Source organism: Haliotis rubra, unplaced genomic scaffold (genome assembly GCF_003918875.1).
Source record: "Haliotis rubra isolate DU_JTF1 unplaced genomic scaffold, ASM391887v1 Scf601, whole genome shotgun sequence".
Classification (NCBI taxonomy): Eukaryota; Metazoa; Mollusca; class Gastropoda; order Lepetellida; family Haliotidae; genus Haliotis; species Haliotis rubra.
The window spans coordinates 538416-561295 of record NW_025767304.1 but is presented as its reverse complement, the minus strand read 5'-3'; the positions used below and the strand labels follow the sequence as shown (position 1 = coordinate 561295).

The window sequence follows — 22880 nt, the reverse complement described above, 5'->3', positions numbered from 1 at the left end:
TCGTTGACATACCGCGAAACAACAAAAACGACGTTGAGAGCGATGTCAATACGCAAATTCATTCAAATCACAAGAGGGACTGGATCTGACTTTAAGCCACCTTTAAGCCAAGTTGGTATGCTATACAGAATATAAAGAAAGGGTTTAGTTTACATGATTGGGTGTTACTACGAAATTACTTAGATTCCAGAAGCATGTGTACTGGCAGTGAGTGAGTGAGTTTTACGCCGCTTTTAGCAATGTTCCAGCAATATCACGGCGGTGAACACCAGAAATGGTCTTCACACATTGTACCCATGTGAGATATCGAGCCCACCGATCTGTAAAGACAGTGCTTGTCCTAATACACTAGTGCATGTCAGCTGATTCACGCCGTCGGGTAATGTCAAGTCTGCCAAGGTTTAAACTTGTCACCATCCTATCATCATAAATTTAAACTGTAAACCATGCCACATATCACGGGATCTTTACCAAGATCACCCACAAACGAATATATTCTCGCCTAAGACCCCACACTGAACGCAGACTAATATGTATTAAATCTAAGACTTCATATGAGTCAGGGCTAAGGAGACCTTGTCACGCAAACTCTGCATTCAAAATATACACTTATGTTAAAAAGTGAATCCTTCCTTGTTAACTTGATATAAGTCCACAAAACCGTGAGCGGAGTATGTTTGGATTAGCGTGTGTGTCGTTGGTAGCGGAGTCTTTTATTCTTGAATAAAAACTAAGTTGTCACCCACGGAGACCAAAGTGAAGGAATATATTGCAACAGTAACGAACAACTAAACAAGTGATGTAAAACTGTGATGTGACTTGACTGAGTGCACAAAGTGTATCTTCTTATCGGCCATGGCTGCAAGCATCGCTTCATCACAAAGAATCATCCTGATACATTCCCCCGCATTTGTTATCTAATTACTTTGTATTAAACGTTATCATTGATGTTTTGATACAACTGTGCTTCTTTTATCCATGCATCGGCAAGCCGCACATGACATCGCTTCGGTTTCAGTCAGAACATCAGCATTAATCAATTAGGAAAACTGCAAGTACTTTTAAATAAATTAAGGTTATCCCCAAAGGAAAGGAAAATAGCCTTAACCCACAATAGTCGTCTTGTTACTTGGGTCGTGTTTGACCACATACTACAACGCTCGAGAACAAACCGTGTTCAGCGGAAGGATCGCATGCGTGGATAAATCGATTATTACAACACTTTTAGAGTTATCGAGATTAAGTAACTCTCTCCCATTAGTAGCAAATCAACATTACACTGAGCAAGGTGGTTTCGATATAACAATAGCATAGAGCTGACAAGTTTGTTTAATGCACGAGAGCTTTCACAAGGGGGATTTCCATGATCAGGTCGAATTAATGGTGCTGTTATTTCAAGATTAAAGGCTGCAGCCAATAACACGAACTATTTTCCGAAGGGACAATCTGACTGTGCCGTTTCACGCTCTGTCCCTAATGCAACAAAGAGGTATATCTACACAACACAACACACTAGCCGCTGATGCCACATCGCGATCAGAACCACGGACTACAACCTATACCAGCGGATTGATTGCTGCACAGCGGAAAGGCATTGTGCGTGAGGCAGCCCACTCGTTCTTGTCTCCTCCAATAACTGATGCAAGAAAGGTAGCGGCTCTACAACCGATTGGCATCAATAACGCCTTCCTTTGGTTGATGACGTGGGCTTGGTGTCAGAGGGGATGTAAGCTAGTCTTGTCACAACTTTTTCTCACTCGTTGTCCCTATATAAGTTTGCAGCAACTGACTTGCCGTTGTAACTGCCCGTGTGTCAGGCTGCAAGCACCAGATCCCTCCCTCTCCAGTGGGGCTTTTTCTTTAAAACCACGATGTCTTCTTTCATAAATTCGCTCACACTGGGAGTTGTTGTGGTTTTAAGTGTCCTCAGTTGTGGTTTGGGAGAAGATCAAGTTGCCAGTGTAACGGGTGACAAAGAAAAATCGGACTTTTCTCAGAGGACATTAGACTCAGTACATGTTTTGAAAAAAAGAGCCCCAGGCTGGGGCAAGCGGTCACTGGAGGATGATGTAGACAGTGACGACGATATGTCTTATGACAGTGAATCCCCCGAGGACATTTTATCACGTGCTGATCTTTCCAAACGCGCGCCCGGTTGGGGCAAACGTACCTTAGATATTCTAGAAGATTACACCAAACGAGCACCCGGCTGGGGTAAGAGAGACTCTCTAGATGTTAAACGTGCACCTGGATGGGGAAAACGAGATATCGATATGGACAAACGTGCACCTGGATGGGGCAAACGAGCACCTGGGTGGGGCAAACGTGCACCTGGCTGGGGAAAACGGGCACCTGGCTGGGGAAAGCGTGCACCTGGTTGGGGCAAAAGAGCACCTGGATGGGGCAAACGCTCTGACACATCATGTGCTGGAATCGACGAGGAGGTTGACTATTACATTTACAGAGCTGTCCAGGTAAGAGTTTTCTTTGTGATTATATCTTCTAAATTTTAACCATCTTATAAATCTATCATTTGCAGTGAGATATTTCTACCATATAAGTGAAATTAAAGAAAAATAACCTAGACGAACACTACAACTCGATACTGGAAGTGATGTAGATATTGTAACTTCCTATGAAGGCAGTGAAATCAATATTTCCTATCTCATCCTTGCTAATGTAAATTTACCCTTCTACAGTACTGTTGTGTTTATCAAATCTCCCTCTCCTCCCTCCCGATAATATTTCCTCTATTTGTTCTACATTTGAGGTTTCAAATTAGCCTGGTAGAGTCAATATTCTTCATGTTCAACATACGGTCGCACTAAGCTCATAAAACCGCTGATCACTGGGGCCCTTGCATTACATATTCCTCCTGAGTGTAGGATTGATGATGATTTCATTGTCATTCATGCATTATTTTAAAGTGATAAATGATTATGAGATAACCTTTCATCGTCCGTCATCTCCCACGTCCAATTATGAACACTTTTAGTTTGCAGATTGGGCAATAATGGTCAGAATGACAAAGGGTTTATTGCTTAAAAAGTGAATAATAACATAAGAACGATTCTATCATGTAATTGCTTTTTACAAATCACCCCTCTGTATAATAAAATAAGAAATTATGTATTCGGAAGCCAGTGCCCATTTTCGTTTTCATATCTTTTTACTAAATTTAAATAACCATGAATTTGACATGAAATGAATGTCACAATGTGTGACTGACACGATGACACGTGTTGCAAAAGTAAACAGAACACAAACTAGATTTGGTCGTGCCCCTTCGAACATATGCAATCGTAAAATGTTAAGCAAAAGCTAGTGCAATCTACAAAGAGAGGCGTAAAGGAATTAATATCATTTTATAGACAATATCCCTAATAAGCAAATGTCAGAGACTGTTGCTCACATCAGCTGTCATACTAACGCGGTTATTGCCGAGAACGTGAGTCTTCGCGATCAGGGATATAGTAAAGCGTCGCAGTAGAAAGGGAACATGATTATTGCATGTGTTCGTTGGCTATGGTTCTGCAGAATGGACAAAGTACATTTATATGGATTTCTATATATAATTTCTAAATCAACGAAGACTCGTATCCCTGTGTCTCTAAAACACGTTGTGTGTATCTGAGCACAGAAGACTTCAGGTTTCGTTCTCGTTTCGCTCTTTGATTTTCACCTAAAAAAGTTCATCTTAAAACTGGTTATGCTGTTGATGTCGTTGATATAACCCCATGATTGTCCTTGCTGAAAGCTTTGATTTGCCCCTTATTAATGCATGAATATACACAGGGTTTAACAGTACTTTCAGAGAGAGACGTTGTTATGTACAGAAAGCAGTAACACAAAAGTTGAGTTGAGTGTCATATTTTCATTTGGTGTTTTAGGTTACATGTTTACTCTCTGTGTATACACTGGAACTAACTATATAATACCATTTCAGCCACAGTTATTCATACATTTTGTTAAACCAATTTGATTCAGATAATGTTTAAGTAAAACAAATTGAAACTACGTCATACAAAAGTGTACGTTTTAATGTTTCCTTCTATATGAAATGAACGCATGCAACATATATACACGCGGTGCTTATAGCTTCCCGTAATGCCGTATGACGTTTCTGCATGACGTTTCTGCATGACGTTTACACATGCCATCATTACAGACTGTGCACGTAAGGATACTTTGTTGCTCCCCCAACACACACGGAGATGCATATTCAACCTTCAAATAAACCATACCACGAAAACAATCACTATTAATACCGTTTAATTCAGTTAAAAATGAGTGAGTGGTGATACGTAGGCTCCTGCACATGACGTTTCTAGGCGACAAGGCGTCCTTGAGAAAAGAAGACCTGTTTTGATGTTTGAATCATTTGAATCTAAATACACGATCGTAAATCGATTACAAATGTTACATTTTCTATTTTTCTCCAAAGTGGTGTCTCCAAACTGTGCGAGAAGGTAAATAAATATATTAAGTGATGATGATGATGATGATGATGATGATCATCATCATCATCATCATCATCACCATCTTCATTATCGTTATGAATACCATTTTCTCTAACAGGAACGGTAACTACGAGTATGGAAATATTAAGATATTTTTTCATAAGCGGCGAAGATCAATATTTGTCTTTTCAATTAAAAAAGTTACAGTGAGTGAGTGGCGTTTATCGACGCTTTGAACAGTAATCAATTATGTCAGCTTAATGTGGAAGGAAAGCCCGAAGTGTCCGACTCTTACTAGTTTGGTAAAACCCACGTGGACGGATATTGCGTTGACAAACCGAGAAACAGAAAAGAGCCAAACCGGGACTCGAACCAAGGCTTCCCTTCAAGGGACGCAACTCTGCACAGCTAGTTGCGGCACTTTTGACGACAGGACCATCCGTGTCCCCTTAATCATGACGATCCTATGTTAAAATTCGTCAAAAATATGTATTGGGCATTTTTCTCAATCTACTGTAACCGTCCTCACTAGATGCATTGCACTAGATTGGATGTTTGAAAACCTATCATTTCCATGCGGTTGTGAGAACAAAATTAATGTACAGCAAACTCATGTTTCTATATTTGCTGCAGGAAGGAAGTTCAGCTATCCAACTGCAGCTCTCAATATGAATATACAGAATCCATGCTTATGATGTAATATTAGATATACTGACATTAACAAGGTGTTTAGGCGACATATATTTGATTACATGCGCAGCATAGTGTCTGGACGCGGATTGAGAAATTTATTGAATGAAATTATCGTGACTTGCGTACTGGGTAATATTTTTCTCAAGCCAAAACGTTTCGAACACCTTGCGTAGCCAGCGATGTTGAAAACCCAATTTGATAAAGATAATTTAAATTCGACATGAAGATCCGATTTTGGTTTCTCGTGACGAAGCTGAATAGAATTCGTGTGACATGTATTGTAATGATGATCGACCCTGCATCTGATATCGCTGAAATTATTGAAAACTATTACATTATTGATAATGCGTGAAAACAATACTTGGTTGTAAATTTGATAGAATGGCATTGCGTGAAATTATATCGTCTTTTGGTGTATTTAGCCTGGAGGCTCAAACAGCGAAAGTGAATAATTTCGCCCACAGCAAGAATACTCTGGAGATCCGTTCGTTTTCAGAACATGCTGGATTACATCAATATTGTTGTTTCGACTCGATAGTGTCAAACGTTAGATAAGGGTGATTTAACGCGTGTCTTTGAAACATAGTGTTGATGTCTACTATAACAATATTGATACCACTTCCAAAGGACAAGAAAGCACGTACAGGCTCAAAGCGCATGTCATTATTAACAAAATTGGGTATTCAAATTGCATTCCGAGCTCCCTTTGGAGTAAGGAACTTAATCGTGTCCCGCACAGTATTGCAGCTATTTGATGCGGTCTGCACATATTTGACGTGGACCAGAGAATCCTCACTTTCAATGATTGAAATTCTCAAAAATTACACGCAATTTGGATATGAAGACAATTGACAACCCGTCATTCGCCTCTTACATGAGTGAGTTTAGTTTTACGACGCTTTTAGAAATATTCCAGCAACATCACGGCGGGGGACACCAGAAATGGGCTTCCCATATTGTACCAATATGTGGAATCGAAGCCGAGTCTTCAGCGTCATGAGCGAACGTTTTAACCATTAGGCTACCAACCACCCCGCCTCATGAACAGTTGGCGTAAATTAGTAGTCTAACTGTATCGTAGGGTTATCCTACCGGGTACCCATTCGCTGCTTTGTGTATCACATGTATCAATGTATGAAATAAGGTATCGTTAGGTATTGACCACAACCATGAAGCATTTAATTTATTTCTTAGTGAACGTCGCACGCACCCTAGAACTATTCTAGATGTATGCCTACGGCCTGAAAATATCCGAGTCTGGAACCGTAGAGTGACCTGTGTTGTGACCAACGATGCATGTTATCAGGGTATGATCATGATAACTTGCTGTCAGCTAAGTTACCAACTTTGATCATCCCATCAATTAACTCGTCTCTTTCGGCAAGCATAGGTTGCTGAGGATCTATTCCAACATAGATCCATACGAAAAACAAATTCTGAATTTGGCGTAAGCAAAATCTCTATCATACATCCTCAAACCCAAAACACTCCCTTCAAAGCTTCGGTGCTTAATCGTAAACATCTGAAAGGTTAAAATACTATCTGTCATGTTGAAGTTGTAGTTGATGCTTGGCATCGTGAAATGATCAGATACGTTGCATGGACGGACTACACACATAAAAATCAGTGGTCCGTTACTCAAGCAGTGACAGCCCACCAACCTAAACCACATTTTAGATTGATCAGACGCATATTATAGAACACACGTACATCGCAATTTTGCCACATGTTCCTTATCGATTCACTCAAGTGCATGGACAGTGTAATTAGTATGTAGCAGGACATATCGTCGATTGGTGGAAGGTTTCGTGATCAACAACAATGGACCTAGTGAAGCCCCTTGTCGCATACCCTCTTCCACTTTCATCGACAACAACCAATCTCTTCTTATCATGTGTGAAACAGGCGGACCCTGATGATAAGATAGCACCCGTATATAATTGGACACAGTTGTTGCCCATCCGTTTCCACGCTGGTCGATACCAACTAATATCTTATTGTTACATATAAAGTAGGGGGTCCCGATGATAAAAGCCACCCGTGTATAATTGGATATCAATTAGATGTACCTACGTCATGTTTAATGTTTACATCCACTGTGATTGGGTTTTATATCCGTGGATATTATTTATTGATGCCATTCTTTGATTGATTTTGTAATTTGGTCCTAACTGATGAATATTTGAAGAAGCGAACCGTTATTTTGCTTGATAGTTCAATTTTGTTTTGATATTTTAGACGTATGCTTAATTTATGTGTCCATTGGGCCATTTAATTCTGGATATGTTCTACGCCCCATTTTGATGTTTAACGCCATATATGCGACGGTTTGAAAATTATCGAATTCAGACAAGACAAAAAGTGGTTAATATTATGGACAACTATCTACGTCGTAGGAGTGAATGAGAGCCTGACAACCCGATGAACTGAAACACCTCTTAGGACCAGCACAGACTTGCGGGATCAATATATTCCTCTAATCACCACGGTGGTTTACGTCTCACTCACACACATTATGGAAGGAATCATTTCGAAACTACCATTCTTATAAACACACTCACACTAAAATATATTTCAACATTCACGTACGATTCTATGTTTCGAAGTCAATATTATTACAGTGAAGTGTTTGTTAAACATGTTTTCGAAGCATACTCTTAAATACAGCTAAACTGAAATCCATTACACATGTAATCCCCAAGAGATCACAAATGTGTCTCTCGAGCAGATAAGTGATACAAATTGATTGGCATACTGAAATTTCCGAGGTCTTCTTTGTCAGGAGAGTGAGTTCCCGTAGATATAATAAGGAAATTGGACTCAATCTTTCCTTTTTCAGTGGTATGTTTTTTCGGATATAATATGGCTAGACTGAACATTACATATGATCTAATGCAAATGTATATTTCATTTTGACCTGTTGGCCTTACAGGATATTGCTCGACAGATGTATTGATATGCTTAGATCATGTGGAAATTGGCTTCTTGTGGAGGCTGTTTTGCTCTCGATCTGGTCTGTGCTGTTATAGAAAAACAAACTACTTGCATTCATGTTGAAAGGATAGGCGCCAAGGGAATTACTGTCAGTTGAAAGCTGGTCTGAATATTTGAAACTATGAATCATCCCGAGTATATTGATTACCTGCATTGTTTTAGTCAGTAACTAAATTCTATTCTTGAACATTAGTTGTTAGTAATTAAATGAGATTCTTTATAAAAAGGTTATAATTGGAACAGCTGTTCAAAAAAGCAACACATTCGTTCATGCTATCAACTTAAAAAGCGGTTTCAGAGCAAATAGTATGAAGCCATTGCTATGGCAAAAGAACTGATGACGTCTTTTCTTGACGTGTCTCAAGGTTGTATCTCTGTTTCATGTTCGTCTACACTTTGGCAAGTTGTAACGTTAGAGAAATATGCTAAGGGTACATATTTTAAAAGAAGAAAGGGTTTGAAAATGATGAGACTATACTATCTATTTATGTCAGATGCAAACTCCTATTTCGGGTTCGATTACCCAGCTGAGGACGGTGTGTGAAGCCCATTTCATAGGCGGATCCAGAGAGGAGGTGAAGGAGTGCACCCCCCTCTTTTGTCTTGAAAGTTTATTAAATGACCATTGAAACTCTCATGAAAACGGATGAAAATGAAGTGTGCACCCCTCACCCTTCTCAGGAGTGTGCACCCCCTTTCTCACAAAACTGTACCCGCCCCTGCATTTCTGGTGTCTTCCACCGTGATATTGCTGGAATATTGCTAAAAGCGGCGTAAAACCACACTCACTCACATATCCACAGACATGTCTTTGCATGTATTTGTGATCATGCCATGTGGCGGAAACATGTTCTACATGACCTTACATTTTCCGACATCATACTTGTTGAGAAAAAGATCATCGTTTACATGTTTAGTTGAAAAAAAACACTGGAATATTTTTTGCACATTTGGTTTCCCTTTGGTACAAAAACGCCCCCAACTAAATAATATAACTTGTTTGAAATACCACCTGTCTGACAACTTTTATTTCCCACTCAATCTCTTGGTACCATCGTCCAAAGTTTTATGTAATTGCTTTCCGTGATTAATGGCAGTGCCAGAACTGGTAGGTTATAAGACAATCTGCCGCAGGTTACCAGAGGCGGATGTCTACAGCTCGTTATGACCTCCTTCGTGAGATATGGGACGGTGGGGAATAGCCTAGTGGTTAAAGCGTTCGCTCGTCACGCCGAAGACCCGGGTTCGGTTCCCAACATGGGTACAATATGGGAAGACCATTTCTGGTGTCCCCCGCCGTGATATTGCTGGAATATTGCTAAAAGCGACGTAAAACTAAACTAACTCACTCACTCACTAGATATATTGTACTTCTTCCTGCATACCCACGCGTAAATGACACCCATGTACAATGTCACAGTGCTTTCACCATACCTTCGCCAAGCATGACCAATATACGGCTATCTTATGTGTGAACGGTGTCTGCAAATTACATACACTTGTTTTAATTTCAACTGACTGACTGACTGAGTTTAGTTTTACGCCGCTTTTAGCAATATTCCAGCAATATCACGGCGGGGGACACCAGAAATGGGCTTAACACATTGTGCCCATGTGGGGAATCGAACCCGGGTCTTCGGCGTGACGAGCCAACGCTTTAACCACTAGGCTGCCCCTTTAATTTCAACGTAATACATGCTTGTGGTGGCTGTCTCTGAATGTACTCTTGAGAACACGTTTTCTGTATGTGGGAAGGCATGCTTATCCCTTTTGCTAACACCTGGTGTCATCACCGTTGCTCAGTGATCTTATCAATATTTTCCACGCTATTGTGTCCTTTACGCTCAATGTAATCTGTTTCGTGGGAAAAGGGAGTATAGTTATTCTCTTGATATTTTATTTTTAGTAGTTTAAATCCCCGTCCTTTTCTGTAGAGAGAAACTGATCCATGTTTAATACCGGTTGAATATTCATGTTACTCAGCTCCCTTGTTATGCATGGGAACAATGACTTAATAGATCTCACGTCTTTGATCAAGGACATTATTGCAATCAACAGGCCTTTGAGAAATCAAACTTTCTGGAAGATTTTCAGCTTCCTAACGTCTGTTATAGATCTGTGTTGTTGTATGACACCTGAATAACCCAATACAAAGTTCTGTCTAACACAGGTTGAAGGTAAGTCAATTGGTCTGCCGAAAACACGGGATCTTATGGTAAGCCATCAACACGGCACTCAATCATCCTACATGATCGATAGCTACCTAATGACCAGTACGTCGCGACTGATACGACAAACCACCTGGTCTTTCCTAACTGTATGTGTGTTCTTCCTGAGCAGTAGTCCAACAGCTCTAGCCACTGTTGGTTACATTTCAAACTTTTGAGGTGCAATCTTTTTACCACGATTTCAAAGAGCGTCATACGACTCTTGTTCAATCAAGGTTACAACATTCAAGGCCTCAGTAATGCTTTCTAACGTTTATGGTAGACAGGAAACGAAAATAACAAAATCTGACACATCAGACAAAAATTGATGTTTGAAGCAATTCCCTATTTTGAATTGTACCATACATTCCCCATCGTTTTCAGATGAACAATTGACTAGCTTGTGCAAGTTTGTATGACGGGTGCCACCCTGTAGAGCAGGATACGCTGATCTTTTCTCGAACAGCTGATATCAGGTTTATGTTGATAGTGATACTTATTAAACACATGCTCATGATATAGTCGGAATTCTACAATATAATCTGCTTTTAGCAGAGATTTCTAATGAATGTTGAAAGATTTGTCGATTTACATGTAATTGTAAGCTAACAGCACAATTACTCAAAATGTCATGTTTTCATAATCAAACAGAGCACAATGACACAGTATTGACATTTTATGATGCAAAATACACGGAAACAATCCATAACGGATGAAACGATGTCACAAACCCCAAATCGAAGCTGATATTTATTTATTCTCAAATTTGCAAATACGTCGAAATGTGTCCTCACAAACGACACATCTTCTTCACTACATGATAACAATCAATTATTTTATCAAACGAATTTATCGAAGACCAGTGAAGTACAAACTTAGGGACGTTGAAGCAGGCTTTTCCAATCATCTTCAAATACTTGGTTGGACAGAAGGAGCATTTAAACAAACTGACAATGTCCTTACGCGTCGCATTACAATGAACGCTTGACGGGAATACTGAATTTGGTTCAATCAATTATCTTCCTTGAAACCGTAACTCCAGAAACATTAAAATGGGTGTTTTTTCAATCCAACTTGTGACAGCACGGGTGCATCTGTCGACAAAGTTGCATTTCACAGACCAGAAATTCTGTTCTAATTCCCCTGAGTTCGAACATTAAATTCTTGTGAACCCAGGCCCATTAGCACCATATTGGGAATATCAGTGAGAAGCCATTGAACTACTGATCAAGTAGAAACACTGACCAAGCCGAACTACTGTTAACGGTATTCACCGCACGTCACTCACTCACTATAACTGCTTTGAGAAGAGAGTGTAACTGTGCCTATGTTCCAGGAAACATTTGATATAATATTACTTGGCATTGGTGAGACTATAGAGTGAACGTGATTTCAACAGAAATATTCCAGAAGATGTTTCTTTTATGAACAAGACATCAACCACATTTAACACTTGATCTGAATCAGTTAGCGTTTCATAATAAACTGGTGTATGTCCATCCAGCCCCCATCCACGGACGCACGCACATATATCCTTAAATCCTTACATACGCACGCACGCACACACGTACGCACATACGCACGCACGTACACATACATACATACATACATACATACATACATACATACATACATACATACATACATACATACATACATACAAAAACAAATATTCATATTTACAAAAACATGAACGTTCAAAGCACTTCATATTAACATAATTATCTTGGCTGGAAAACAAGAATCCTTTGATCCATTAAAATACTTCAGTGTGAATAGCTCAGGCTGAAATTAGCTCGACAAGGATAACAAAAATTATTAATGTAATGTTTACTCAATAAGATCCTTATCTTGCAATTTCTTTCAAAATGGATTCGATTTTTGTGCGACTCTTCGCGCAACGATGAACATAAAACAACCGCCAACAATCTAAACGTGTTAGAAAGCCTGTTATCAATTTAACGCAATCACTCATAACGGACACATTCTCTCAGGGATTGAGAGTAACCGTACCAAGAATGTATCTGGACACTAACATTGACGTATTTGTCCTCATGCGGGCAATTAAAACTGATAACGAACTGCAGTTTTGTTTTCTGTCATCAATATAGGTGTCCTCTCGATGATATATCATTCTTTCATGAAATATATATCTGATTTGGATGTGTAATTATCCTGTTCATTAATTTTTCACAAGATCGCAAATCGTTTTTACACTGAAGATGAAAATTGTTTTATTGATTGACATCTATTGTTTGGTTACCAGGTTAGTACGTTGTATGATCGAGTGATTCGACGTTTACTACATTATTGAATATCATTGTTAAACATACATGTAGGTTCCTTTATTACTATTCTGAATATCGTTCTCAACTCAGGAAACTATTTCTAAGAAGGTTATAGCACATGTTATAAATCCTTGAATGGCATTTAGGAGTGATCCACATAAAGACAAGAATTACTGATGTCAACTTCTTTATTTTGAGGAACTCGACTTTTCGAGGTATATTCTTACTCCTTCATCGGGTGAATGAGAAAACTAGGAAACAGATAGCTATATGAGTACATGTGGCACAGCAGTGGTAAATAGCAAGGAAGCCGGTAGTTAATTGGCGCTGATTGGTAAGGGCGAGGGTCGAATAGAAGCCAGGATTCATCTTCTATTCCATTCACTGTCCTATTATTCACAGCCCGCAGTCATACAGCTGGAGTATTGCAGCTTTAACAAACACACAAACAAACGAACGAACACACAAACAAACGAACGAACGAACGAACACGAACGGGAAGGTGACTTGTGACTGTGTGGTCACGAACGTTTGTGTACATATATCCTGCACGTTTTCTCCTATGCCTTATTTCATGATTGACTCTACCGTCCTCAGAATTAGATTACGTCCTAATAAGAGCTAATTAGGTCTGGACACAGACACTTGGCGGGCTGGCAATCGCAATTAATTGGTGGTGACGGCTTTGTAGAAGTCATATTTCATTACTCTCGCAGCATCGTATGCAGTTGTACCAACCATTAGTTGATTAATAAGTAATACACTTACACATTTGATCTAAAGATTTCAGTTAAAGGGAGACTTCGCTCTGGTCAATAACCTTCTCAGCAAGTTTGGGTGAAACTGAATTGCGTGTTTGTAGACTCAACGTTGTTTAACCGGGGAGATATGGGATACATGTTACCTTCTGCATAGAAATCCATAGAAATCCGGTGACTAAGACGATGCATGTCATTGTGTCCTAACTGCATAGATATATCACTGCTCAAGACTTGATTACTTTCAGACTACCGCCACATAGCTAGAACATTGTTACCAACAGACAAAGTTGTTTATAATATCGTTAACTTCCTGCAGTTAATGATAACCCTGATAATATAAGATAATGTCTGTTTCCTAAATGTCCAGAATTGAATATAGGTGTCCAGCAACATTAAGTAAGATGCTACGAAATTAGTACTTCTCGGCAGCTTGATTGATGGCGTGTCACCGTATCGAGACAGAATAGATCATAGCTTGTAATATCAATCACTGGATAGACACAGACCGCCTTCATGCAGCAGTAATATTACCGAGTACAGTTGCTAAGCAACGAATAAACAGAGAAACAAACAGTCATCAATAAAACGACTAAACCGTTCCTTTTTAAAAATAAACTATGCCAAGGTCTGTTAAAGACCAAAGTCGATACGAGCCAAACTATTTCATGACAATGTGACAATGAAACGTTATAAAGTATCGGTAATACTAGGTGTTTGCAAAATGGAAAGCAAATGGTGGCACCGCAACAAACACATGCAAAGGCAAGTCAATGTATTCACCTGAAACATCATCGGAACATTCAAATAGGAAGTCCAAATAGGAATTAGTACCAGACGCCATTTTGTCGCTAATACACCAAATATAGAAATGTTATTACCATCAAACAAAATTAAATACCGAGGAGTAGAAATTATGTCATTTTACCCCCTAGGTATTTTAATATCTAAAAGGCATACATAGTATTCAAGGAAGAGATTCCTGTTTTTTTCTCTGTTTGATTGTTGTTGTTTGTTGTTTACCGCCGCACTCAGCAATATTTCAGCTATATGGCGGGTGTCTGTAAATAATCGAGTCTGGACAAGGCAATCCAATCGTCGACAGCATTAATCTACGTAACCCGGATACGATGACATGCGTCAACCAAGTCAGCGAGCCTGACCACCCGATCCCGTTAGATCCCTCTGACGACAAGTATGGGTTACTGAAGACCAACTCTAACCCGGATCTTCACGGATCATTTTTTGGGAAATAAGATGTCCTCAAAACATGATTAAGGAATAAAATAAACCCACAGCGAATGGGTACCCGGTAGGATGAGATTGGCTTTTGAGAAATCGGCGTTAAACAAAAAAAAGACAAACAAAGCACACTTATAGGTCCAGACTTCGAATGGCTTTATACCGCGGAGAATAATCCCCTTCCCCTCCCCTCCGGTTTAAACGCAACTAATGGGCGTCATTACAACGGAAGTTTCTCCATGAAACACGCGATTTTGTTGAAGAAGTTTGACGGATAATCGCCATTAGATCTGAAATGATTGAGTATTACGTGTATCTTAATAATAAACGACATTGTTGTCAGGGCAGCTCTCCATTGGGTTTCAGGTCGTTCTGTGAAGATCTGTATGTGTCAATCCAAAACAAAAATGCTGTGTCTGTACAGTTGTAACGCGTTGTCATTAAGAAAATCAATTCTCACATTAGTTTTTTGATCAAATAGGTAACATAAAATCAGGGATCGGTCACTATGGCAACGACATCATATCGTACTTAGTAACAGAAGAAGATAGTGTGTGATATAGACGTGTACTGTGTAGACGTACACTACTAATCGAAATATACCTTCCCTCTTTCGTGATTAGGGTGACATGCTTGTATGGCACGTGTACATTAGTGACTTGCCTGTGGTGCATCTGCTATGGAAACAATAGTTTGTCTCCAATATACATAGTAGCAGTAACATATTGTCCTCATTCAAGCTACGAGTGGGAGCATGTGTGTATTCCGTGGAGGGCTGCTTGTGAGTGAGTTTGTGAGTGTGTTTGCGAGTGCGAGTGAGTTTGCGAGTGAGTTTCCAAGTGAGTTTGCGAATTAGTTTGCAAGTTAGTTTGCGAGTGAGTTTGCAAGTGAGTTTGCTAGTGAGTTTCCAAGTGAGTTTGCGAATTAGTTTGCAAGTTAGTTTGCGAGTGAGTTTGCAAGTGAGTTTGCAAGTGAGTTTGCAAGTGAGTTTGCAAGTGCGTTTGCAAGTGAGTTTGCAAGTGAGTTTGCTAGTGAGTTTGCAAGTGAGTTTGCGAGTGAGTTTGCAAGTGAGTTTGCTAGTGAGTTTGCAAGTGAGTTTGCGAGTGAATTTGCGAGTGAGTTTGCAAGTGAGTTTGCGAGTGGGTTTGCTAGTGAGTTTGCAAGTGAGTTTGCAAGTGAGTTTGCTAGTGAGTTTGCAAGTGAGTTTGCGAGTAGGTTTGCAAGTGAGTTTCGAGTGAGTTTGCAAGTGAGTTTGCGAGCGAGTTCGCGAGTGAGTTTGCGAGCGGGCGAGTTTGCCAGTGAGTTTGCGAGTGAGTGACACATTCAGCAGTATTACTGCTACTACGTCACATATATCGTAACTAATTACTTCAGGACTAGATAAGCAGTGGGCGATAGTATGAACAACGATACATGAGGTCGGAACACGTGATCAATCAAGTAGCCGCGTCTAACCCCCGTTCCAACGCCATCCAAGCGCTAAAGTGGCCTCAACTCATACACTGTGACATAGCTTACGTCGTACCGCTATGATCGCTTTGTCGAACAGAGCCCAGAGCATACAATCCATCAAGTCGACTCGCACTACAAGTTGGCGATTTATGATTCTGGGTAAGTCAGCATTAAATTGATGCCAACGTCCAGTGTCTTTATGGCTATATCACCCCCTTTAATCTGGCTTAACTTGAGACGGCCGAAACACTGGTCAAATCCAACTCACTCACTCATCCACTTGTCACACACAACAGCGCTGTGCCAGGTGAATATACTAAAACGGTATGGCTGAGTCAGTGAGTTTAGTTTTACGCCGCACTCAGCAATATTCCAGCCATATGGCGGCGGTCTGTAAAAAATCGAATCTTGACCAGACAATCATGTGATTGACATCATGAGCACCGATCTGCGCAATTGGGATACGATGACATGTGTCAACCAAGTCAGCGAGCCTGACCACCCAATCCCGTTAGTCGCCTCTTACGAAAAGCATGGGTTACTGAAGGTCAATTCTAACCCGATCTTCACGGGTTTAAACAGTATGGTCTATACACTCACGTGCAAAAGAAACGTCCCCAAAATTCAAATTATATTATATTTGCTGGATATGGCCAAAAACAGGTAAAACAGTTCGGAACACATTGCCCAAACACACAAATGCATAACACACAAAGGAAATGCACGTGTTGCTTGTCAGAAGCGGGAAAAATGACTTTATGCAGTGACATTTCCTGCACGTGCAGGAAATCACCCGTTATGGAGATCGGTTATGAAACACCTTGGAAACTGTTCTTTGCAATCACAATCATCTGGAAAACCAGGAGAACATGCCTCGATTAACAGCAGAACAGGGATAAAGAGCGATTAGCATGCTGCAGCTTGGGACAATGCATGACCATGTTGGAAGAATCCTGGGTCGTGCCAAAAGGACGATTGGGACATTGGTCACACGTTACAGACAAACTGGCCAGACAGCAGACAGGCCGAGGAGCGGGCGACCGGAAGTCACTACCCCATGAGAGGACCGTTATATACGGACGCTTCATTCATGAACAGATTCCTCGCCGTGACGTCATCATCAGTGCATAGTGTTGGTCATCGCGTCAGCAAATGGACGGTGTCCAGACGACTCCGTCAGCATAGAAATCAGAGCCTTTAGACCGTTGAGGGACATGACGTTACCGCCGGAATATCAACGTCGAAGATTGGTTTGGGCCAGGAATGTTCGTCAGTGGCAGCAACGGAACTGGCAACGGGTCCTCTTCAGCGAGGGATGTAGGTTCCATTTGAACAGAACTGACGACCGAAGACGTGTCTACTGACGGCGTGGGGAACGGACGGCGGGTTGTTGCGTTCAGGAAACGTAACCATATTGTGGAGGGAGTGTGACGGGTTTTGGTGGCATTTGTGGGAACACCAAGACCGACCTCCTTGCCATCAATGGCAACCTGGCAGTCCGTCGGTATATTGATGAAGTTCTGCGGCCACGCATCCAGCCTTTCCTCCAGCAATATCCAGGAACCTTGTTTCAACAAGACAGTGGCACACCTAACACCACTTTTGTCAGAACGGCCTTTCTCAACGTCAACAACGTGAACGTCCAGCCTTGGTCCCCAAGAACCCCTGACATGTCTCCGACAGAGCACTTGTGGGACCATCTTGGACGTCGGATTCTACAGCTTTCACACCCTCCATTGACGAGAAATGCAGTGGCTCAGGCACTACAGACAGAATGGCTTCAGATCCCCAGTCACGTGATCAGGGGACTTACACACTAGGCCCGATGACGTGTTCTGATGTGCACCGATGTAAGGGGTGGACATACGCGGTATTGACGATCTGCCTTCCCATTTCAACCTCTGTTTTGTCATTTGTTGTTTTGGCTTGCGCTCGAATACTGGTCAATCGACCCCTATGTGATAACATTCCCTATACCACTGTCAGGTTTACCACGTTCTCTTTCTTTATGTCAGACATACTTTACATACACCTTCGTTATGCCTATTAAACGTGCAGATCAATTCGTGTTTGTGCTTGTGTTGTTTAGTAGTTGAAGAATACTTGGGGGGCGTTTCTTTTGCGCGTGAGTGTATGACGTGATATTGACAACATATCAAATAAAAACAGTGTTTCATGTCGTAAAACACTTTAAACCCAATATCAGGAATACTGTACTTACAAACCAAAAGCGGCAATGCTGGACTCGAACCAAAAACCAGCGGTTACCATCAATGACAGGAAATTAACTCAGGGAAATGTACAAAGAGACAGAAGCGACAAAACCCTTTCCACATTCATGAGAAATATCTGCCAAAAGCAGAGTCGATTGTACAATTGTGACTATATCATGAGCAGATATTTGTTTCAGCAGTATTACAAGAATCATGATGATGATATATTATAATTTTGTTTTTGACAACAATTGCCATAGTAACCGTTTTCATTAGTTCACGTTTCTATGTGTACATAGGTTCTGTTTTATTATAAGACAAAATTTTAATAAATGCACAATCAGAAAAATAACTAATGATGAAATCAAAAACAAGCCACATGTTAAAAAGTCAGCATCTTTCGTAAGAGCATCTCGAGTATAATCAATACTAAAAAGGCTATATGATTCCGATGCTGTATCTTATGACACGAACCGACCCCCAGGCACAAATGAGTCCTTGGATAATACATAAACGCGAACTGTCTTCCGTGCAATGTGAAACGCAGTTATGTGTGTACGTGGTTGATGATCACGTTGCCTTTCTTATGACATTTTATGTAACGTGAAGTACATGTTATTTCCATCACGGCAAATGATACTTTATGTATTAATGCTCACGTACTGTAAGTTTTAAGACCAATGACCTAACGTATATGTTTTGATAGCTGATATATTTTTCTTAAACTTTTGTAAGATGTTCAGACAAGTCTTTATATCAAGTCTATATTTGATGAAATTATCAATTCAAATATGACGTTGTATGCACATCGATGAAAAATAATGAAAATTTGAAGACTTAGAAGGCATCTCGCTGTTGCATTTAGAATTCGGTCCCATACCTGGAAGTCATACTTTCAAATCTCAAATTGTAATTGTTGTCTTTTGTTTATCTCCGTGTTTGTGATAATCATCAGAGTGAGAGAGTGAGTTTAGTTTTACCATTTTTAAATGTACATTGTTTGCATTTTCTCGACAGATCAGCAAGAGTATTACGAATCCTTTCCCGTACTAATGTTCTTGCACAACTGCGTGACATCCTTATTTGCAAAAGAAGAAAAAGAAATCAATTAGCCAAATACATATTTGGAACAATGGTAATATGTTTTTTTAGTACGCTTCAACCTGTCCGCTGCTGAAGGTCACACGATGGGAACCAGAGTACGTTAGTACGTGTCTTTCTCGATAAACATGTAATAATAATTGATTTCCTAAGCGCCTGGTATCCATCGACAGATGCTTACTGGGGGCGGTGACAAAGTTAAAACCATGTCAATGCAATATATTTTGAAAGTCTAGTGAAATGCCGAGTTGAAGAGGCGATTTGTAACTAGAGACTTGGAAACGACTTAGCATAATTTTATGATGGCTGCCACCGGTGGGGCAGGATACGCTCACCTTTTCGTAAACACCTGATATCATCACTATTTCATAGTGATTCACAAACACATGCACTGTCATGGTATCACATGGTGACAATCACTGGATTATCTGGTTCAGTCCCGATTTGTTTACAAACAACATCATACGGCTGTAATGCTGCTGAAACAAACATCTGCTCATGATGTAGTCACAACTGTACAATCGACTCTGCTTTTGGCAGAAATTTATTATGAATGTGGAAAGGGTTTGGTCGCTTCTATTTAGTCTAGAAGGTAGAGAGTTTCATAACTGGGGAAGACAAACTGAGAAGTCAAGATCACACATCACAAACTAGGCGGAAGTGAAGTGTCTCGTTACCAATTTTTCATCAGTTATCATTAATACCTTTGAGATATGTGAGTGGTTCCAGAATTACATGGGAGTTCAGTTTCTAGGAAAATAACTCAAAGAAAAATAGCTATTCAGTGGTGATGTATTTCACACAGGGATATCATAGTAGTGTTTTGAACCTTACGTTTTCAGCGTTGTGATGAAATGTCTATTTATTGGTCAAATCTGGTTTCAGTGTGTCCTTTCTGACCGTTTACCATGCAACACAATTTTGTTAAGTACAATGTAGGAAAATTCGGAATTAGTCATTTTCAGTGAACAATATCAACATTGTTTCACGTTATTTCTTGTCACTTAAGTGTTCTGTTGTTAGTGCTTTAAATTTTGTATTTAAAGTGCTCTCAATCGGGTTATTACTATTATTCCTCATCAATATTTGGATATTGATTTCATCAGTGGAGCAAGTTAATGCTTAAACATGCGCGAAGGTGAACCTGACCTCAATGTGAAAATGATCGCCGCAGCTGTACAGTGGAATTGTCCCAGTTAACACTGCCTTATCGTTAACGCTGGTTGTCGTGCTTAACACCTACATGTACTTAACATGTAAGTACAAATATGCGCACTTACATCAATGGTCCGTCGTGATGTTGCTGGAATATTGCTGAAAACAGCTTAAAACTGACTGACTCACTCACTCACTTTAATGAATCAGGTGGTCATCCATGCTGACGTGTTTGAATGTGTGGCGTCGTATGGCTTTCACTGCTCAGGTACTGATCACGGGATTGTCTGGTCCAGAATCCTATGACGGCAGCAAGTATTGAGTCGTGATGGGTCAGCGTTGGTGAGAAACAAACGCTTACGTATTTATGAAACTTGATGGATGCTACTGATCGACAGAACCAGACATACTTATACCATTTGCTAACTCCTTCTGTTGTGACTGATTGGCATTGATACATTAATATAGTCCTCATCATTATATTGGCTTTAATGTCCGTTGGAATCTGATTCGGCAGTTAATGTGGACTGCCGTTGACATTTGCGTGTAATGAGAATGGGGAGGAAACTTGAGGTGTGTCTCATTTATAACATTTTGCAAACACACAATGTCACAGGAATGTAACATAATCACTGGTAGCACTCACATGGAGAGGGCAACAGGGGTTCAAACGGGATTTTGCAACGATGATTAATCTCAAAATGTGAAATGCTAGAGGATTTTCATTTCATTCTTCAGCGTTAACAATGTTGACAAAGACGGTTACGGTATTATGCATGTGTGACTAATATCGTTAGCTATCAGTTATTTACCGCCTCCGTGGTGTAGCGGTTAGAGCGTCCGCCCGGAGAGCGGAAGGTGGCGGGTTCGATCCCCGACCGCGTCATACCAAAAGACGTTAAAATATGGTACTTGTTGGTCCCTGCCTGGCGCTCGGCATTAATGGGTACAACAAGGACTGGTAGGCTCGGAGTCAGTATAATGTGTCTGAGTGGGGTATTCATGCTTCACTGCGGTATGGTATCTCAGTGGGCTAGCACTATAAAAAAACAGCTTCAGTCTGGGCTAGTACAAGCAGCCGCACATACACATACACACGCATGCACGTCGTCATATGAGCGAAATATTCTCAAGCACGACGTTAAACCCAATTTCACCTCACCTCACCATTTATCTAAAATGTTTATCAACAACTTTCGAGGTGAAACGTCTTGATGATAAATAATACCGTCGGTTGGGGAATATAAATGAAAATGAATGGTATCTCTGGTGTAGCGCCTTATCTCGCTTAGCAGAGGTGCATCCATGCCATGCCATGATCTGCAGACCTTAGATCAGTTGTGGGCCTTGGTCTCTCATATCATATATCAATTGACAAACCTTGCTCCATTTGTTCAACAAGCAACCCGTTGGTGTTTCCATATACAATTGGTGCCACGTATACTATGATTTCAGTAAAGGTAACTAATGATCTCTCGGGTCTTTTTTGTTTTGTGACATGTCTCGGAGCGTTGTTTGCTGCTCATGCTATCAGTCAATGATTGACCTGGCAAGTCAAGTATTTACTACTTGTATCCTGCTGACTCATGCATAACAACATTCACCTTTTAATTGGAAAATTTACCAGCTTAAGAACCAACTGATCAATCTTAATCGTCATCATTTATTACGTGCAGATGACCATGTGAGGTGAGGTGAAATTGGGTTTAACGTCGTGCTTGAGAATATTTCGCTCATATGACGACGATGCATGCGTGTATGTGTATGTGCGGCTTCTTGTACTAGCCCAGACTGAAGCTGGTTTTATAGTGTTAGCCCACCATTAATGCCGAGCGCCAGACAGGGACCAACAAGTACCATATGTTAACGTCTTTTGGTATGACGCGGTCGGGGATCGAACCCGCGACCTTCCGCTCTCCGGGCGGACACTCTAACCACTACACCACGGAGGCGGTCGCAGATGACCATATGGCCAACAGTACATGTGTAACAATTAGACAAAACCATGCATATGCGAAACACTGAAAATATAGATCTTATTACAGTAGATATGATTATGTGTTCACAGAGATTTTTTTGTTTCGATCGAAGTACACACACTTTTTATAGAAAGATACAAAGTCATAAGAGTCTATTCTTATCACTTGTTCTCCTAAGTTCAAGAAACATTTGAACATGAGGATAATTACGATAATATTTGTAAAGAGGACATACTAATGTAATATGGAATTCATCTTCTAATTCAGTCACACGGGAGCTACAAAACGCAGTTTCATAGTTTTTGGAATCTATGCGAATTAATATTAAAACCATGTAC

General features: G+C 40.4%; 1 protein-coding gene across 2 annotated transcripts in view; it reads left to right on the top strand.

The window, feature by feature from the left end:
* The first annotated feature begins 1733 nt into the window (after positions 1-1733).
* LOC124255524 (cerebral peptide 1-like) overlaps positions 1734-22880 on the top strand; it is a 47140-nt gene continuing 25993 nt past the window's right edge. The window contains exon 1 of one of the 2 annotated variants that reach the window (XM_046689462.1): positions 1734-2474. In XM_046689462.1, coding sequence (XP_046545418.1) covers positions 1872-2474 — 603 coding nt within the window. In that variant the 5' untranslated portion in view covers positions 1734-1871. The remainder of the gene's footprint in view (positions 2475-22880) is intronic. The other variant, XM_046689461.1, reaches the window with a different exon arrangement.